Source organism: Coloeus monedula (genome assembly GCF_965178545.1).
Source record: "Coloeus monedula genome assembly, chromosome: 6".
Classification (NCBI taxonomy): Eukaryota; Metazoa; Chordata; class Aves; order Passeriformes; family Corvidae; genus Coloeus; species Coloeus monedula.
The window spans coordinates 27,152,211-27,168,938 of NC_138786.1; the positions used below are offsets into that span (position 1 = coordinate 27,152,211).

Here is a 16,728-nt window from a genome sequence, read left to right on the forward strand (position 1 = left end):
TGCCACGCCACAGCAGGCTTGGAAGCACACCTCAGTGCACACTGGAGGCCCACGTGCCTCAGGCACCAGGTGAGTCAGAACACAGCCTTGCTTTGACAGCTGAATGGACACTTGTGTGCACTTCGCTAATTATGTTAAAAATAGTTTTAATTGAGGGCATGGGTTTTGTTGATCCCTTGAAATACAGGAGTGAGACATAAGCAAACTAGTTCACCTGTTACCACAGCAGAGTCAAAATTTAAATGGATTTGTAATTTTTTCCTTTATTTTAGGGGACATTCTTCTAATTCAGAAAAAAAGTGAGTATAGCTGAGCCTGGGATTTCTAAGTACATCTGTGCACATTTTGTCTTATTACAGAAACTATCAATCCTTAGTGGACACAAGCCTTTTCTAAGCAGTAAATTTCTATCTTCAGCTGGACTTTCTATACTGCACATTTTGTTTGTACTCCCCATAGTTTCTCTTTATCAGCACAATTTCCTGGCAACCAGCTGAATGGCATTCATGAATGTATATTTTTCTTTTTTTTAAAGCACAGCTGGGATCTATGATATAAGCATATTCTCCTTGGATGCATTATAAACCATAGATGTCTACATGACTTTTCCATGGGAACACATGAAGAAAAGATCCTGTGTAACTGCTGGCTGAATTCTAAACATTTCAAGTCAGGTACCAGGAGCCTGATAAAAAGACCTAAGCTGTGGTTGGAAACAATTTCCAGAAACTCATTCTGCTTATCCCTTGTAGCTGTGGCAATAAACGAGAGAGAGGAAGGACAAAGCTCACTGCCAGAAAACAAGTCAACAAAAGCAACTAACTCTGTTTGGGTTTCATCACCTGATACGCTGCACATTGAGCTTTGGAGGCCTCTGTGTGTCCAGAAAAGAATTCTCAGCGCATTTTGCCAGGGCAAATTCGTATATAATTAAGAGGTTAATAATGAAATTATTATTAAGTTCACAGTCATTTTCTTAGTTGGAGAAAAGTTAAATGTGAAGTGCGCTCTATATACTGCCTGGCAGCTGCTTTTCTTCTCTTATCCTCTCTCTACCTGTCTAGTTTTTCATATAGTTATTTTTATTCTGGACTAGACCAAAGCTGTTTATCCTTCCTCCTCCACCCTCTCTCCACATCTGAGTGCCTGCTGTTCACTGTTCTAACAAGAAGCCAACAGGAGGAAAAAGGCATAATGACCCTGCTGAATCAACATCCTGTGAGGCTGAAATGGTAGTCATTATCCTAACTGGAAAGCACTGCTATGGTCCTTGGGTAGGCAGCTCTTAGAGAAGAAGACCAGATGCTCTTCTTCCACAGAGTTTAAAGTTTGTGGGAAAAATGTGTTCTCTGCTCTTCACTTGGCCTGAAAGCTGCTCAGGAACGTAGCAGTGAGGGTGTGGCGCAAAATGTCTGTCCCCACTATTTTTGCAGGCACACGTGAAGCAAGGTCAACCCATCTTCTGAGCTGTGTGGGAGCTCTGAATCTGCATGAGAGTGACGCTGGTGCCTGACTAACTCACCTGGTCGCTGAGCTGGCCTCAATTGCTCATGCTGGCTGCCACAGCTTCCAGTTTGGAGATCCCTCTAGTACCAGGAGAGCAGGTCAGCTCCAGCACACCAGTGTCTGAAAAAATGAAATCCTTTCTTGGATCCGTTTCTCTGAATAAGAGAACAAATTTAAAATGGCAAACCCCCAAGATGATCAAGCTAGCACTCAGGGGCTTGGCTGCAGTGTGGTATCAGCACATCAGGGTTTCAGAGGCACAGAGCACTTTGCAGCCCCCATCACACAGGGAGCTTGGGAAACACTCAGTGGATGCAGTCATGGGATACATCTGCCCTCAGCATGTCAGCACAGCTGGCTGGAGACTCACCCCACGTTCCCTGCCTGGCCACAGGTAGTGAGAAGAGCTTTGTAAGAAGAACAAGTTCAGGAAAGGTTTAATATCACACTGAGAGGGCTCATGTAGCACTTCTACTCTGTTGCTTTGTGTCTTCTTTTATGTTTTCTGGGGTTTTTTTTTAACATCATATTTTTAACTAGGAAAATAATTTTTTTTTTAATCACTTCCAAAATGTTCCTTTTGCTTGGAGTTCTACAGGATTACAGAACTATTGCAAAATGCTATTTCTTAGAAAAGCACAGAGGATTTCTGCAACAGAGAATAACATTTTCAGATACTTCATTACCTAGTGCTTAAAAATATGGCATTTAATTTGTTGAGGCATCTGTTCTTTCATTATTTAAAGCATCCCTCAGAAGACTTCTTTAAGAACACATCATTCAAGACCAAATGCTGGAAATGCCAAAGATAAATGACATAATTTATTCATGGTACATTATCCTTTCTGTCAAGGAAGAATTCATGACCTCTAGAGTGAAGCTGAAAGCCCTGTTGCTTTTGGTTATCATTAACTGATGTCAGTCAAGCCTCTGCCCTGTGGAGATGGGCCCTACAGGAACATACTGTAAAAATACAAGCCTTATTTGGAAATAAAGGTAATATATGAGGAGGCAATAATGGCACAACAAAAGAAACAGCAGCAGTCGCTGGGGTGGGTGAGCACAGAGTGAAGTGCTTGCCCCCGCACACGCCACACACAGACCTTAAATGAGCTTTGGCACAATGGCCAGCAGATTACCAGCTTGACTGCTGCCATGGGAGAGCTTATTTTGGACACCATGAGCAAGAGCAACATCAGGAGGCTTGTCATGGAGCAGCAGGTTTACCAATTGATTCTAGATATGCCATTGGATGAAAAGCAGTTTCTCCATTTCAAGTGGTTTGGTATTTATTGGAGGATAGGGCTGGGAGAACAGAATTCATGCAGGACAGCATCATCTTCTCTGGTTTCATTCCAGCTAAAGCTCCAGTAGTTGTAGAGTCAGTGCAAGGGTTTTGCACTAACCTTTCACAAATTTGATATTACAATTGGAAAATCATATACCTCTAACAATGAAACAGGTGTGTGGTAAGACTTGTACTGCAATACCTAGAGGAAACTGGTGTTTCCTGCCTGTTTCCCTTTTGTACTATTGAGATCAAAGAAAAAAAGAGCAAGTGTTTTTATTAATGAAACCATAGAAAAAGTTTCTTTAAAAAACACTGCCAAGGACAAAATGAAGAACTGTGACATTTCATGTTGCTTCAGAAATAACTAGAAAGGTAGTATGCTTTAGTCTGAAAATCAGGAACATCCATTCCCTGTCCCAGTTCTTTTTCAATGAATTTTGAAGTCCAGTGATGTTTCAGAGTTAGCCTGTCTCTTCAGTCACTTCACAGACACAAAGAATTGTAATCACAAATCACATTATGCTGTGCTCAGCTTCCAACAAAAGACGAACAATTCTAGTTGCTTTTAAACAGCGTCTCCCAAGCATACATCTCAGCTGTCCTTTGTTTTCAAAGACATCCCTCAGTTCTTTCTCAAATGTATGCATGTTTCTCCCAAATGTGATGACTCTGATGTTTTAGTGTTGAACAGCAGAAATTTAAGAACTACTGACTACATTTTTTTTCCTGTGCAGTGCCAGGTCCCAGTCCTGTACAGGCTGGTGCACATTTCAAACTCCATATCCACTGTGAGTAGTTCCACTCACTACAGTTGATAGCCTGGATAAAACTAAGCATATGTATAAATCTTCACAGAAGAGGGATTTTATTTTTGCTGCAGCAGCAGGTCTGGTTTCCTTCATGAGTTTCTCCTCACCCTTAGCAAAAACACACAGTTATTGAGCAATAGGACAAGAGGTTTGGTAGGAATGGACAATATTCACATTTTCTAAGAGAATCCTTTTCTTAAGTTCCACCTCTTGGATTGCAGACCACGTCTGGGGCCGAAAGCTAAGACACCTATATGATTCCATGATTCTACACATATACTCTTAGCTTCATGGACTTCAATTACTTTTATTTTAAAAACAATTGCAACATTACCAACTCTTACAATTTTATTGTAAATCTCACAAAATTCGGTATCTTTCAAAAAACCGTAATTCCCAGAACCTTGTGACAGTTTGACACAGCAACAAGCATGGATTTCTCTATGGCACATGTATCCAAACAAAAACTATCAAAGGTTAGACACTGACATTTTAAATTCACTTCCTGCAAGTTACTGATAGAGATTAGAAGGATGTCCTGTTATGCCTCTGGGTGTTTTCATCAGTTTATGCAGTCTCACCAGACAAACCTTAAGATCCTAGCCCTGCAAGACCTTGTGCCTGCTCAGAATCCCACTTGGAATGCAAACAAACTTTTCCTGAAATTCTGGTGGTGCAGGTTCACACAGTCACAAGCTGTGATGGTGGCAGTGTGCTGGCCACAATGGGGAAGACCATAACCCACGTGGGTCATTTGTCATGGTAAATCTCTGCCTGAACTTCAGCAAATTTTCATGGCCTGTATTTTTGGAAGGATCATCTCCAATTGCTGAATACTCTGGGTTTGAATTATCACTGAAGACAGGGCAGTCACCAAAGACAGGAAAGGGAGCAGGTCACCCACAGTAGGCAATAGGGAGCCAGAAAGATACTCCAAGGACATAGGACAAATTGCAGTAAATGTCAGGGCATGTTAAGGAAGAGGGAGCTAGCAGGACTTTTCCATGCTATGAAAGGCTGGTTTCCTTTCCCCCCTTTAGGGCTGTGGTGTGACCAGTGTCGATATGCACAGTCTCTTTGAACTGAGAGAGGGAACTACATCCTAAATGTATGCCCTCTGACAGCAATTCAGCCTTGCTGGCTTGTGAAATCTGCCTCCCCACCTCCTCTCATGTGCTTAGTAGCTGCCATGGCATGGTAGAGCAGCTGTCTCTCTTCCCACTTGGAAGCACGGGAATTAGCATAGTGGCTTCTGAACTTTTCCACAGGGAACAGGTACTAGACAGCTCCAAGGCAAAACCCTCTTGCTGGCCTGAAGTATATTTGCTTCTAGGCTCTCACCTGCTAGGAGCCAGCAGATGTCCAAATTTCTCACTCCATGGGCGTCTTGATGTGCCAGTGGGCTGCCAGCCTCCTAGCAAAACCTTTGAAGAGCTGAGAAGGAGCTCCAGGACTTCATCATAGGTGGAAATCTATGCAGTGGGGTCCTACCATGCCACTGTACGGTTGTGGACTCCCGTGATCATCCAGGAATACCCAGCTCAGCTGCTTATGGGTTTGGCTTTGCCAGCAGCCTCCACACCACCTGTGTGAACATCGTAGCCCCAGTAAAAGATCCACACACTAGATGTGAAGTGTTGGCCATCCCACACTGTGGGGGCACAAGCTGACATCCTCTGTCCCCTCTCCCACCCCAGAGCAGCAGGGTTACACAGTCCCACGGTCCCCTTCCCTGTCACTTCCCCACAGGGCTCGGGTCGTGGCACAGGCAGGATGTGGTGACAAGCCAGGAATGGCCAGACAGGTGTGTGGGGCAGTCAGGACAGTGTGACACCCCCTGCGACAGCAACGCCCCCAGGCACGGTGTGACGACCCACCCTCAAGGGGTAGGAAGCACCCAAGATTTGTAAACGTTTGTGGTCGAAAGAACAACCAAAGTCAGAGGGTCCACAAACAATGAGGTTGGAATTGTAGACACACTAATTTGCACCAACAATTCAGCCCAGTTAGGAGACCAAGATGGGTTAAATGACATTTGTTGTCATCCTACCTCTTGTCTTATGTATGGCACAATTTTCCAAATTCCTGGTGTTACTGTCCAAGGCATGCTCCATACTTGCTTAGCTTTTGGTGGTGGTGTCAGAGTAAGGGTAGTTTGGTTATTCTTGGGAACGACTATATTAAGTTTGGATGTTAAGCCAACACGCGTTCCATTCTGCCAGAGACACTACAATAACAGGTTCAACCAGGGAAATGATGGACAGGGTTACGGGACACGATGGAGGCGGGGGCCGCTATCATGGGCCCTGAGGGGCGGCGGGCACGGCAGGACGGGTCCCTTACGTGCCTTTGACCTTCTCCCGGGTCTCACTTGGCTCTTGTGTCAAGTCTTTGGGGAGACGCGCCCTCGGGTCCCCCATTAGAGCGCGCCGGAGCCCAACCAGCGCCGGCGGCCTCCCGAGGCCCAGCGCAGCCCCGCACGCCCTCCGCGCCGCGATCCCTCCGCCAGCGCCGCCCGTCTCCCTCCGCCGCCCCGGCGCCGCGGTTTGGCCCGCGCGGGCCGCCGTAGCGCTGCCGGGCGGCCGGGCCGGGGCCGGGGAGCGGCGGGGCGGGACGGGCGGGCGCGCGCCCCTGCGCTCCCGGGCTCGGCGGGCGGGGCCCGGCCTCGGCCCCAGCGCCTGGCCGGCACCTGGCGCTGCGGGGCCGGCACCTGGCGCTGCGGGACCGCCCCCTCACTGCCACCCCTTCCTGCCGCCGCCGCCCAGGGTACAGCCCCCGCCCCGCCCGCGGGGGCGGCCCGCGCCGCGGCCCCTCCTCGGGGCAGGCCGGCTGCATGGGCAGGCGCTGCGGGGCACCGTGGGCGCCGAGATCGCCGTTCCTGGGCGCCAGGTAGGAGAGGTTCAACGCGGCGTGGCGGGCTGGGGCGGGCGGAGGAGGCGCGGCCCCTCGCCCGCAGTGCTGCCGCCGCAGGGAGGAGGCTGCTGGCTGTGCTGGCTTGGACGTTTCTCTCTTCCTCTCCTCTCTTCTCTCTGCCCTTCTCTCTGTCTCTCTCTTTCTTCCCCCCGCCCCCATTTTGCACAGAAGCCGGGAGGTTAATTCACTGCAGGCTCTGACTGCATCCCTCTTTCCCCCGGCCACCAGCGGCGCTTCGGGAAAGGTGAAGGTGTTGGCCGGGGGTCTGTAATCCTTGGCAGCAGCTATAGGTGCCTACTTGATCCACTTTGTAAATAGAGGGTGGGGGGACGTGGAAACATCATATGCCTTTATTATCTGGTATCACACACTATGTAATTGTGTGGACTTAAAACAGAGATAGATCAGTGAGAGTTAAAAACTCCCTCGTGTGTGTTGTCGGGGTTCTTCTGCGACTCAGCGTTTAATAGTCAAGTACAGCATTATGCTTTCCAGGCTCTGAAGCATAAGGTGGAATGGATGTGTGTGAAGCTAAAGCAAGGGGTGGCAATTTTTTTCTTTGTCATAAGATGATACTGAAGTGCAAAATCTAAATTTTGGATTTGGGAATTGGTGTGGATGTGTTAATCGATATTAAATGGATGATAATTTGTGTGGAAACCTCTGAAAATAATAATGCTGCATCCGTCCCTATTTATGCCTTGCCTAAGGCATCACTATAAGCTCTTGCATTTGCATTTCTTGCAAAGAATGGGGCTAGAATTTATTGTGAATATCGTATTGACTTACGATGCATCTTTCAGTTTAGATTACTGCTGATTTGATCCTCTGGAATCTGCAAAAGGAAAGTCTGCCAGCCTCTGTGAATAGCTTTGCAGTGTAACAGGAGTGGAGTTCCCGAGCAGAGATATGTGAATGTGTGGGAGCAAAGCTGAGCACAGTGGTGTTTCTGTCTCAAACCTGGGCTCGTTCCCCAGGCACAGTCTGTGTGTGGGGTGAATACCTCCGTGGCACCTGGAGATGATGTCAGTCGAAGGGTCTACGATAACAAGTCGGATCAAAAATCTGCTTCGCTCACCTTCCATTAAGCTGAGGAGAAGCAAGCCTGGGAACAAGCGAGAAGATATAGGCAGCAAGGTGAGTGCTGTGTGGTGCAGCCAGCATGCTTTAACTTTGTTGTCTAAGTTTCCATCTGTACTGATAATGCTGCTTTGGGAGACCTGGTATAACTGTAGAATTATGCAGAGGAACTGATGCATGACTGGTCTGTCTTTTAGTTGGGATCTTTGCTGTGCTACAGATCTTTCCTAAAGCCTGTACCCCTCTTCTGAAGCATTCTTTTTGCTTGTGTGATATGAACCTAGTCTGTATCAGAAAGCTTTTTGGGATTTCCCACACTGTGGTGTGTGGAGTTGTTACAGATGACTGACAGGAGAAATGCAGTGCTGCCTCTTCCTCCATGTTACCAGCTGCTAACCTGCATTACCGGCAGCTGAGGATACAGAAACACCTGTTCTGTGTAAGCAATTGTTCTCACCCTGCAAAGCAGAGTTCTGTGAGCCTATGGAGAAGGGAAGGATGATATGAAAGTTGTGAAACATGTCTTGGAGGTGTCTGTTCAAGACAGATAGGGTCTGTGTTCCATAGGTCTGGATGTGCTTTCATCTGTGTGCCTCAGACCATCTTTCCTTGGGCTTATCTTCTGTTGGGTGTAATTCGTTCTACCAGAAAAATCCATCATTCTTCTTGGTGTTTTGGAGAATTCCTGACAGACACTTACTCACTGGGAATTGACTATGAGGAGAGCATGACTTAAGCCTGACTTCAGGGAGCACAAGAGCTGGGTGGCATTGCCTTGTGCTGACAGCAGGTGCTTCTGAGTCAGGGCACCTTGTTCTGTCCCTGCCACTGATTCACCTCTAACCCTGGGCAAATCACTCGGCCTTTGTGTAGCTCTCTGTCTCCACAAATAGAAAACTTAATCCCTCCCCTTTTGAGAAGACTTGCTAATAAATAAGAAATATTGTAATACACGTCTGAAAAGTGTATTCCTTGGTCTCAAAACAGTAATGCTTCAAAATTTCTTGAAGTGAAGAGCGTATATAAAACTTCAGGGGAAGTAAATGACACCGTACCTAAAAACGGTCTTTCCCCAGGATGACATCCCGTTCTCAGAACTCTTGTTCAGGTCAGAGTTTCCCTTAGATGGCTCTTTAATACCAAGGAACACAGTATTCTTCTCTTGCCAAGCAAGAGAAAAACCTGCATGGCTTCCTTAAAGTTGTCTAGGGGAAAGTCCTTGGTGCTTGTGCTTGACCTCATTGTGTACATGTACGTGCATTTAATGCAGCCTGTGGACTGCCAGTGAAACGTACTTTGTTGGTGTTGCTGAAGAGCAGTTTGTTGGTCCGTATTCTGCAGAGACTTCTACTGGAAGAAGTAGTACTTGTACCCCACATGTGATAGGCATTTGATTTTGGCTCTGTGGTCTGCACACTCCTTTTCCAGGCTGTGACCTGCTGCTACGTATCCTGGATATTCTCTGGTACATGTTTCATTTTGCTTTCCTTACACGTGCCTTTTGGGAGAGCTCCATTTTATCCTTTGTGCTGTCTCCCAGTGTGCAGCCAGGGCTGTCTGAGCCCCTGGGGAGGGATATTGTGGATTCATTCTTCACCACTGAATTAGGGTTTCAGGGCTGGATTTTGTCTATCTTATGAGTAAGAGCTGTTAATCAGTGAGATGCAAAGGAACTGATGGGGAGTTTGCTGGTAGAATCAGTTTGACATTATGAGGAGTTAGGGGCAGGTGTTGGTTTCCTAAAGTGATCTGCTCTGAATTAGCTCAAATGAGTTAGGGTCTGCCATCAGTGGGCTAGCTGGAGTGGGAAAGGTGAAAAGGAGTGGGCTCTTTACCAAAGTTCTGACATATGTTGGGTGTCTGTGGAGATGCTCCCTCTGCTACATGTGTGCTCCTCTGCTTTCCAAGGTGAGAAGCAGCTCTACTTTTCTAAAGTAGCAGAAAACAGATTTCAGTCTTCTATTTGGTGTGTGTGTAAAAACCACTGGGACTAACACTGAGCGTCATACACATCACCCCTGAAGGGTCTTTTTTGACCTGCAGGAAGGAGTCTTTCAGGCATCTTTGTCTCTTGGACTTTTTGAGAAATGACTGCTCCAAGAGCTGTATGAAACTGGTCAGGTGGAAGAGTGGAAGGGCCTATGAAGTTGGTCATCACAACTGAATACTGCTTGGTTATGTAGGATGGAGCTGGACTGTTGCCCTAAATTAATCCCTGGAAGATGATATCGTGCTTTGCATATGCAGATGTAGGTGAAGAACCAGCCCTCAACAGTCCTCTGAGTCCCTCAAGTTTTTTATTGCAACCAGGTGCTCAGTTTAAGACGGACAAGCACCCTCAGTGGCCCTGCCTAAACTTCCATGAGCTGTGATTTTTTTTTTTTTCCCTCCAGTGGTAAGTGTCCTGGCTCTTTCCTAAAGAACCCTTTGGGCATGTGAGGCTTGCCAGGCTGTCTCAGTGGTTAGGGACAGACCCCTTGAGCAGTTTGTCATGCTGAAGAGAAGGCCTGTGAAATTGGCTCCTTTCAGCGAAGCAGCTGCATCGTGCTGGGCTGGCCGTGGGCAGGCTGTGGGAGGCTGGCTCTGTAGAGACCTGTTTGTGCATTGCTGTGGAAGGGGGAGTGTGGGTAAGTAGAGATATTTTGCATGATGGCTGTGCAGGACATGCAGTGTGTTACTTGGGATCTGTACAAGAGAGAACTTGTTTTGTGTCTTCCACTAGGACTTATTTCTTGCTATAATTAATGCATGGTTTTACTGTAGAGCTCCAGGAGATCTCTATGGGAGCAAAACTAAGGAGCCAATAGCTAATCATGGATATTAAAAAAAGAAAAAGGGGGGCAAGGAATGGGAGCTCTAAGTAAACCTTGTTGACCAATTGGATGTAGTGTTTGGTTTTGTTGCTGCTTTTTGAAAACAGCTTTTGTTTTGTGGGAGTTCTGATTTTTGTTGCTGCCTGACTAGTTTTGTGTTTAGACTTCTTTTTTTGTGTGTTTTCTGGTGTTTGTGGCTTGAATCCACTTTTGCTGTGCTCTCCAGATCCCTGTTTTTTGTGTTGAACCAATACAGACCTAGAGTACCGTGACTTAAGTCTAAGGCTTGTTGACTGTTGGGATTTGTAATGTATTGGTGTGGCGGTTGGAAGCTAAAATTTCCTCAGATAAGTTGATTGGCCTGCATTCAATTTCTAGAGGATTACTAGCCCTGCCAGAAATCCAGCCGTGCATCTGGTCACCGTGCTTGTGATTCCAGTAGAGACACGGGGTTAAAAACGGGCACTAAGTGCCTTTGAATCACCCTGCAGAGCAGTACTGTCAGGAGAGTCGGGAAGCTAAGGGCTGACCCATCTCCCATTGTTAAAATGTCCTGGTTGCTGTAGTACCCTGCTCACAGAAGTAACGTACCTAAGGAAGTACAGTTCCTGCAGGGGCTGTTTATATTGTTGAGCTCTACACTTGTAAATATAAACCTCTTTTCAATCGATGTAGGTGTGCCTGTTTTAGGGGGTTGGTGTGTGTGTGTGTATCCTAAGTCAAATGAGATTGTGAATGTCAATGTAGAAACAAATTGCTACAAAACCTGCTACAGGCTTTCCCTGAAACGGGAAGGCAGTGAATCAAAGAAACACATTTGGAATTTGCTGCTTGTTTCTTTGATCTCTCCTGTTTTTTCTGAGCCAGAAATATTTCAAGTTGCTTGTTTAAAAGAGCGCTTTGACTAAAACCTGAATTCCTCAGCAGGGAACTGTTGTGTTGTGGTCTCCCCCTCTCCAAGCAGCATGCAAACATGTGCAGCTGGAGTGCCTGTTCCTGCCCCATGATGCTGGGTTGGACTGCGTGGCTCTGCAAAACCTTCTTGAGAGCTTTTGTTCTGAAAATGAGCCCTGACTAAGTTGCTCCTAGTGGGACAGGGTTTCCTGTCCTCCTTTGGTGAGGCATGGTCTGTTCTTACTGCCAGCCAGTAGAAACAAGTACCTGTACTTCTGTGTCTTGCCAGTGAGCTTGCACAGATTTAAGGGGAAAGCACATCCATGGAAGCTTCAGACCTCTCATGTCTTGTCATTCCCAATGAAGTTCTCCAGCTGCTTAATCCCCTGAGAAGCTGGAGGGCTCAGCTAGGACCACAGGCTGTCCTGGACACAGGAGAATGGAGGAATGTTTCTGTCCTGACTGTAGCTTCCTGCTTTCAGCACACAGTCCTTTTTGTTTGAAAAGATCATAGCTTCCAACATGAATCAGTGTTAGACCACTGCCGGTCTTAACTGGATCAGCTGAGAATTGCTGAACCTGAACTGGAACAGAACCAAAAAACCACACAAATTTGGTTCACTGATATAAATGCATCAAAAATTATTGCCTCTTATGAAATCACTCCAAGTGCAGCTGAGGCTTGTTGCAGAGTGGGATTCTTTGTAAGTCTTTGGGAACAACTTGGTCCTGCAGCAGCAGAACCTGCTGGGTTCCCAAGGGAGCTGGGTGTGGGTCTGAGCAGCCTGACTCTGTGGGGGAGTTAGAGAGCAGCCTGTCTGATGCTGGCATAAGCTTTTCTTTTGGCAGGATCTGGAAGGGTCTTCTACAAAATGATGGTGCTTTTGAGGAGCTGTTCAATGCAGTATTGCCTCATTCATCCTCTTCGTTCCACTGCAGTCTGAGCAGTGCTCAGCCCACCATCTCTGGAAACAGGGCAGCCAGGGGCACAGCTGAGGGAATGGTCTGGCTGTCTGCTGCTGTGCCTGTTGTACTTCAGCATCCATGAATACTGCTTGACCCCAGTTGATAGCTAGGGATCTCTCTCACAGCTCTGCACTGCTCAGTCTAAACATACCCAATTGCTTCGACAGCTTAGGGCCTGCTGTCCAGAGATAGAAGGGATTTCATGTCTGTCTCTGGTCAGGTTTATAACAGTGTCCCTTAAAGTAGAGGACAAAGGCTGGTTGGCTTCTCCACAGCCAGACCTGCATTTCAGTGGTGTGTCTGTATCTGTAGATAGAGTCAGTGGAACAACTGAGAGTGTCATAGCTCAGAAGTTGAATGCTTCCCTGCTGGGTTGCTCTGGTGTCCCCTATTCCATCCTCAGATATGTGGTGCTCAAGATGACTCTGTGTTTGTTAATAGTTTCACACACAGTGTTTTCTTTTTCCATTCTTCACTCTGTGAATGATATGCTTTGTCCTGAAAATACAGGGTGATCTGGCTAGCTCTCCTGGTCTAAACATGAGTGTTAAATGTGACTTACATACACACAGAATATCAAAGCCAGAGTTTTTCTGCCAGTGGACTGCAGAGCCAGTTGACTTTGGTTCTTGAAGTATGGTGGATATAAAAGCATATAACAATTCAACATATTTGGTCTTGCAGCCTGCAGTTGTATCTATAAAACACTGTGATACTTCTTGCCAATCTTGAGGCAAGATTACTGGCAAGATCCATCCTTCTATCCATCCCTAAATTATGTGCTGTCTTTACTGTGAAAGATAGCAGGAAGACATCTCTGTGGCAGGGGAAGCATGATGATGTGCTGGGGTGAAGTCAGTATAAATAACACAAACCAGGTCATTTGCCTGGTGGGTTTAAATGGTTCTTGCTTCCTGTGGATGGTCATACACTGCTTACCTGGATAGCCTTTCAGAGCTGCTGTGGTTCTGCCTTGAATGTTGTTCTTCACCTCTTTCAGATGAGCTGGGTCCTCTGAGAGGGCATGTGGGACTTGACTAACCTGACTGGAGAGGCTCGTAACCACGTTTTACACTGCTGTCCCTGCTGTGCTGGTGACCTGTGCACACACAGCCCCTCTTTTGCCCATGGCCATCAAGCGTGTAGTATTTGCCAAAGACCTGGCTGGGATAGTAAGATGGCAGAGGTCAGGGCTGGTCAGAGGTGTTGCAGGTGGTACATTTGCTGTTTGCTAGTCAGAGCTGTTGTTCAGTGTGGTGCTGAGGGGGCTGGTGGAGAAAGACATCCTCAGACACAGTGGAAAGAGACCTCCTTCAGAGTATACCATCTGTTTCACTGGCTTTGTGCTTGGCCCTACCTGTGGTATATCACCTCATTTGTTTCAGAAGGGCAGAACAGTTGAAGTGATGATCGGGTGTTAGACCAGGCTGGGCCACTATCTGATTTTCTATCATCAAGGATCTGCAAGCACCTGTAAAATGACTTGTATATTATTCTACTGTCCTCTGTGTCTAGTGGAAAGTAACTACAGGGCACCACCTCCATTTCTGGCTGAGAAAGTGGTGGTCAGCATTTTGGTGGCCTGGAAAATTGAAGTAGATATTTTGTTTCCTGTTGATCAGGTCGTAGGGAGAAGTTGCTTGATTAGCCTTGGCACAATTTTCTCTGTGAGTGTGAAAGCAAACAACGTGTACTAGCTACTCTTTGGCTTTTTTCAAAGGTTTTGATGTTTGGTGCCAGGAGCGGTGCTTACATGGCACTCAAACAGTGCTTAGTCTTGACATTAATGCTGAGTGATCCCAGCTAAGGACTGAATAATTAACTATCACCGAGCCCAGTTTCAGTTACTTCAGGCTGCTGTTTGTGCCTGGTGTACCTGCCTCCGCATAGCTGGAAGTTTATGAGCTCTGGTATGTGTGTAGCAGGGTTGCAGCACGCTCACTGCTCTGGTTCCCAGCTCCAGGTGTGGGCTGGTCCCTGTGCCTGAAACCCTGTGGGCTTTGCTGAGGCTGTACCCACCAAAGGCTGGCTACTGCAATTCAGAAAACCCTCCTACTATTTCCTTTTACCACAGTGCTGCTTAGCCTTGCCCTGAGCATGTTCGTGTGTTGTGTAAGGAAAATGCAACTGAGGCCTGCAGCTGTTGAAATCAGCTGTGCTGTGTGATCTGTATTCAAAAATATCGATGCAAAGGTGTCTCGTATTTGTATGACCATAGACTGCAGGAGCGTCCCATCTCTCTGCCTTGCTTTGGTGAGCACTGGACAGAAGGGATAAAGTAGACCTAGCCCAGAGGAGCTTCAGGCTTAAAACACTAAAGGTATGAAGGGAATGGAACATGCTTTTTCTATACAGACATCGTTCCAAACTCACATAGGAAGTCTGAGGCAGACCTAGAAATTGAATCTTGATCCTCTAAGGCCAAGTCCTAGCCTTAGTCACAAAGCCCAACCTCTCGCAAATTACCAGGGATGTTTATCACCCCTCCCATGTGAGGGGGACTTGTGTTCATTTAAGATTATTTGCTTAAAAGTCCCCAAACTGTGCTGTTGTAAATGCTGACTTGATCCTATTGTCACTAATGATTTCAGTAGCGCTGGTAATGATGTCTTTCCAACGAGCTGAAGCAGATGAAGCACCATAAGAATTAGAGCTGTGGAAACCCCAGTAAGCCTTGTAAATTTGCTAGTGTCCCAGGAGACCAGTACTGTTGTTAGTTACTGTGGGGAAACTGATTGAAAATAGTACTGTGGAAGACTATGATCTGCTGGTGTATTCAGAGTTTCCAAGTCAATAGAAATAAAATCAGACCTGCTTGTTCTCCCAAATACAGTGTTAAAATTCACACTTGGTCAAGATGGCTAATGTGATGTAACAACTAATATGAGATTTCTTACCTCATGAAATTTTAACAACGACATTCCTTCCTTACTGTGATTCTTCTTTAATTTCTGCATCTCCCTGACATTTTACACAGTTAGTCTGAAATTTGCCCTATCATGCATCCAGAGAGACTCCTTTCTGTGGAAGAAGGTAGATTTTTGGAGGTTGCACTATAGTAGAGTCATAACATTAACAAATGTCTTGAGAGCAGGCAGACTGAGGGGTTTCTGAAAGGAGAGAGCAACTTTATGGCAGTGTCCATGGATTCAAGGATACAGATTTGTAAAGCTTTCTGCTCCTGTTTTTCTCCCAAGTAGGCACTGTGAAAAACAGTGTTGCCTGTTCAGAAACCCTTCCCTATTGACAGACAGGCCCAGCATAGGGCAGCTGTTTGAAGTGCCAGTATTGAAGTGTTAGCTACCTCTCCTGTGCTCAACAGTGGTAGCCTTTGAGGTCTCCCAAGGGCTTTGAAATTGGCCGCTCACCTTTGAGTAGCACATAAGGGGCTGCTTGCCTTTGAAGTCTTGTTTGTACTAGGGATGCTTTCATTTGCAAAAAAAAGCACACCATTGCTCAGGCCAGGCTTTGCACCAAAGGAGCTTGAGTTCATTGCACAGTCCCTAATGCAGTCTAGATACTGGAGATGCTGAAACATTGAATAAGACTGAGGGTGAAAAGAGTGTCTGCAAGACCTGCCTCCTTATTTGGTGGCAGGTCTTGGTGTTCAAAACTTGCTGTACTCTGTGCTTTGGCCAGGGCCATGCTGTGACTGGAACCATGAGGGGATAGGGATGGTGTTGGAGGTATCCTGAGGGGGCATGATTGTCAGGGTGTACTTGGCTAAGCACTTGCCTGTGCTAGAAATAATTTGCAAGCTGAGATCTAAAAACAAGCTGTCTTAATGGTAACACAGTATCAAAAGAGTCTATTGAACAGTCTTGTCCCTCAGAGAAACAGGCTACACCAGTGAAATGACTTCTTTCTGCCAGTTATATTTCATCAATACTAGTCTTTTCTGCAAGAGCTTTGTGTGGGCTAAGAGTGATGTTTTTCATGCTCTTAACCAGTGCTTCTGTGCTGCTGATCTGTATAAAGGTAGAGTGAACCTTGAAATAGAGCTGTGTAATTTTCTTTTAAAATGCAGTTAAAATTTTTGGGTTCTGTGCTCTGCTCTTCAGTCTCTGAGCCTCTTTTTTCCCTTCAATGTAAAGCAGACAGGATACTTTTCTACTTACTGCAAAGTGTCCCAGCATCCAGGGCTTTAAAACAGCTGCATAACTTGGGCTTGTGTTTGGCTTATCTCCCAGTTTTGAACTAGATATAGTGGTTCTGTGCACAGTTGTTTCAAACCTGCTTCGCGGGTGTCATCCTTCTCGAGCAGCTGGGTCCAAAAGCATTGCTAACTGTAAACTGGAACTGACAAATTTGGGATCTGCTTTTTTTGCTTAAGCCCATCGTGTCTGAACTCATCTAGTTTTCTTGGACTGAATCATGGTCAGACAGGCTTCAGAAATGGTTCTGTGTATCTTTGCAAACTGTGAGGGTTGGCTGGAGAGTGTTTGCCCAGTGATTG

General features: G+C 46.3%; 1 protein-coding gene across 2 annotated transcripts in view; it reads left to right on the forward strand.

Moving 5' to 3' along the window:
- Positions 1 to 6,371: 6,371 nt before the first annotated feature.
- The window catches only part of MAPKBP1 (mitogen-activated protein kinase binding protein 1), a 102,970-nt gene continuing 92,613 nt past the window's right edge, over positions 6,372 to 16,728 (forward strand). For both annotated transcript variants that reach the window (XM_082282912.1, XM_082282911.1), the window contains exons 1-2: positions 6,372 to 6,495; positions 7,323 to 7,656. In XM_082282912.1, the coding sequence (XP_082139038.1) occupies positions 7,540 to 7,656 (117 nt within the window). In that variant the 5' untranslated portion in view covers positions 6,372 to 6,495; positions 7,323 to 7,539. The remainder of the gene's footprint in view (positions 6,496 to 7,322; positions 7,657 to 16,728) is intronic.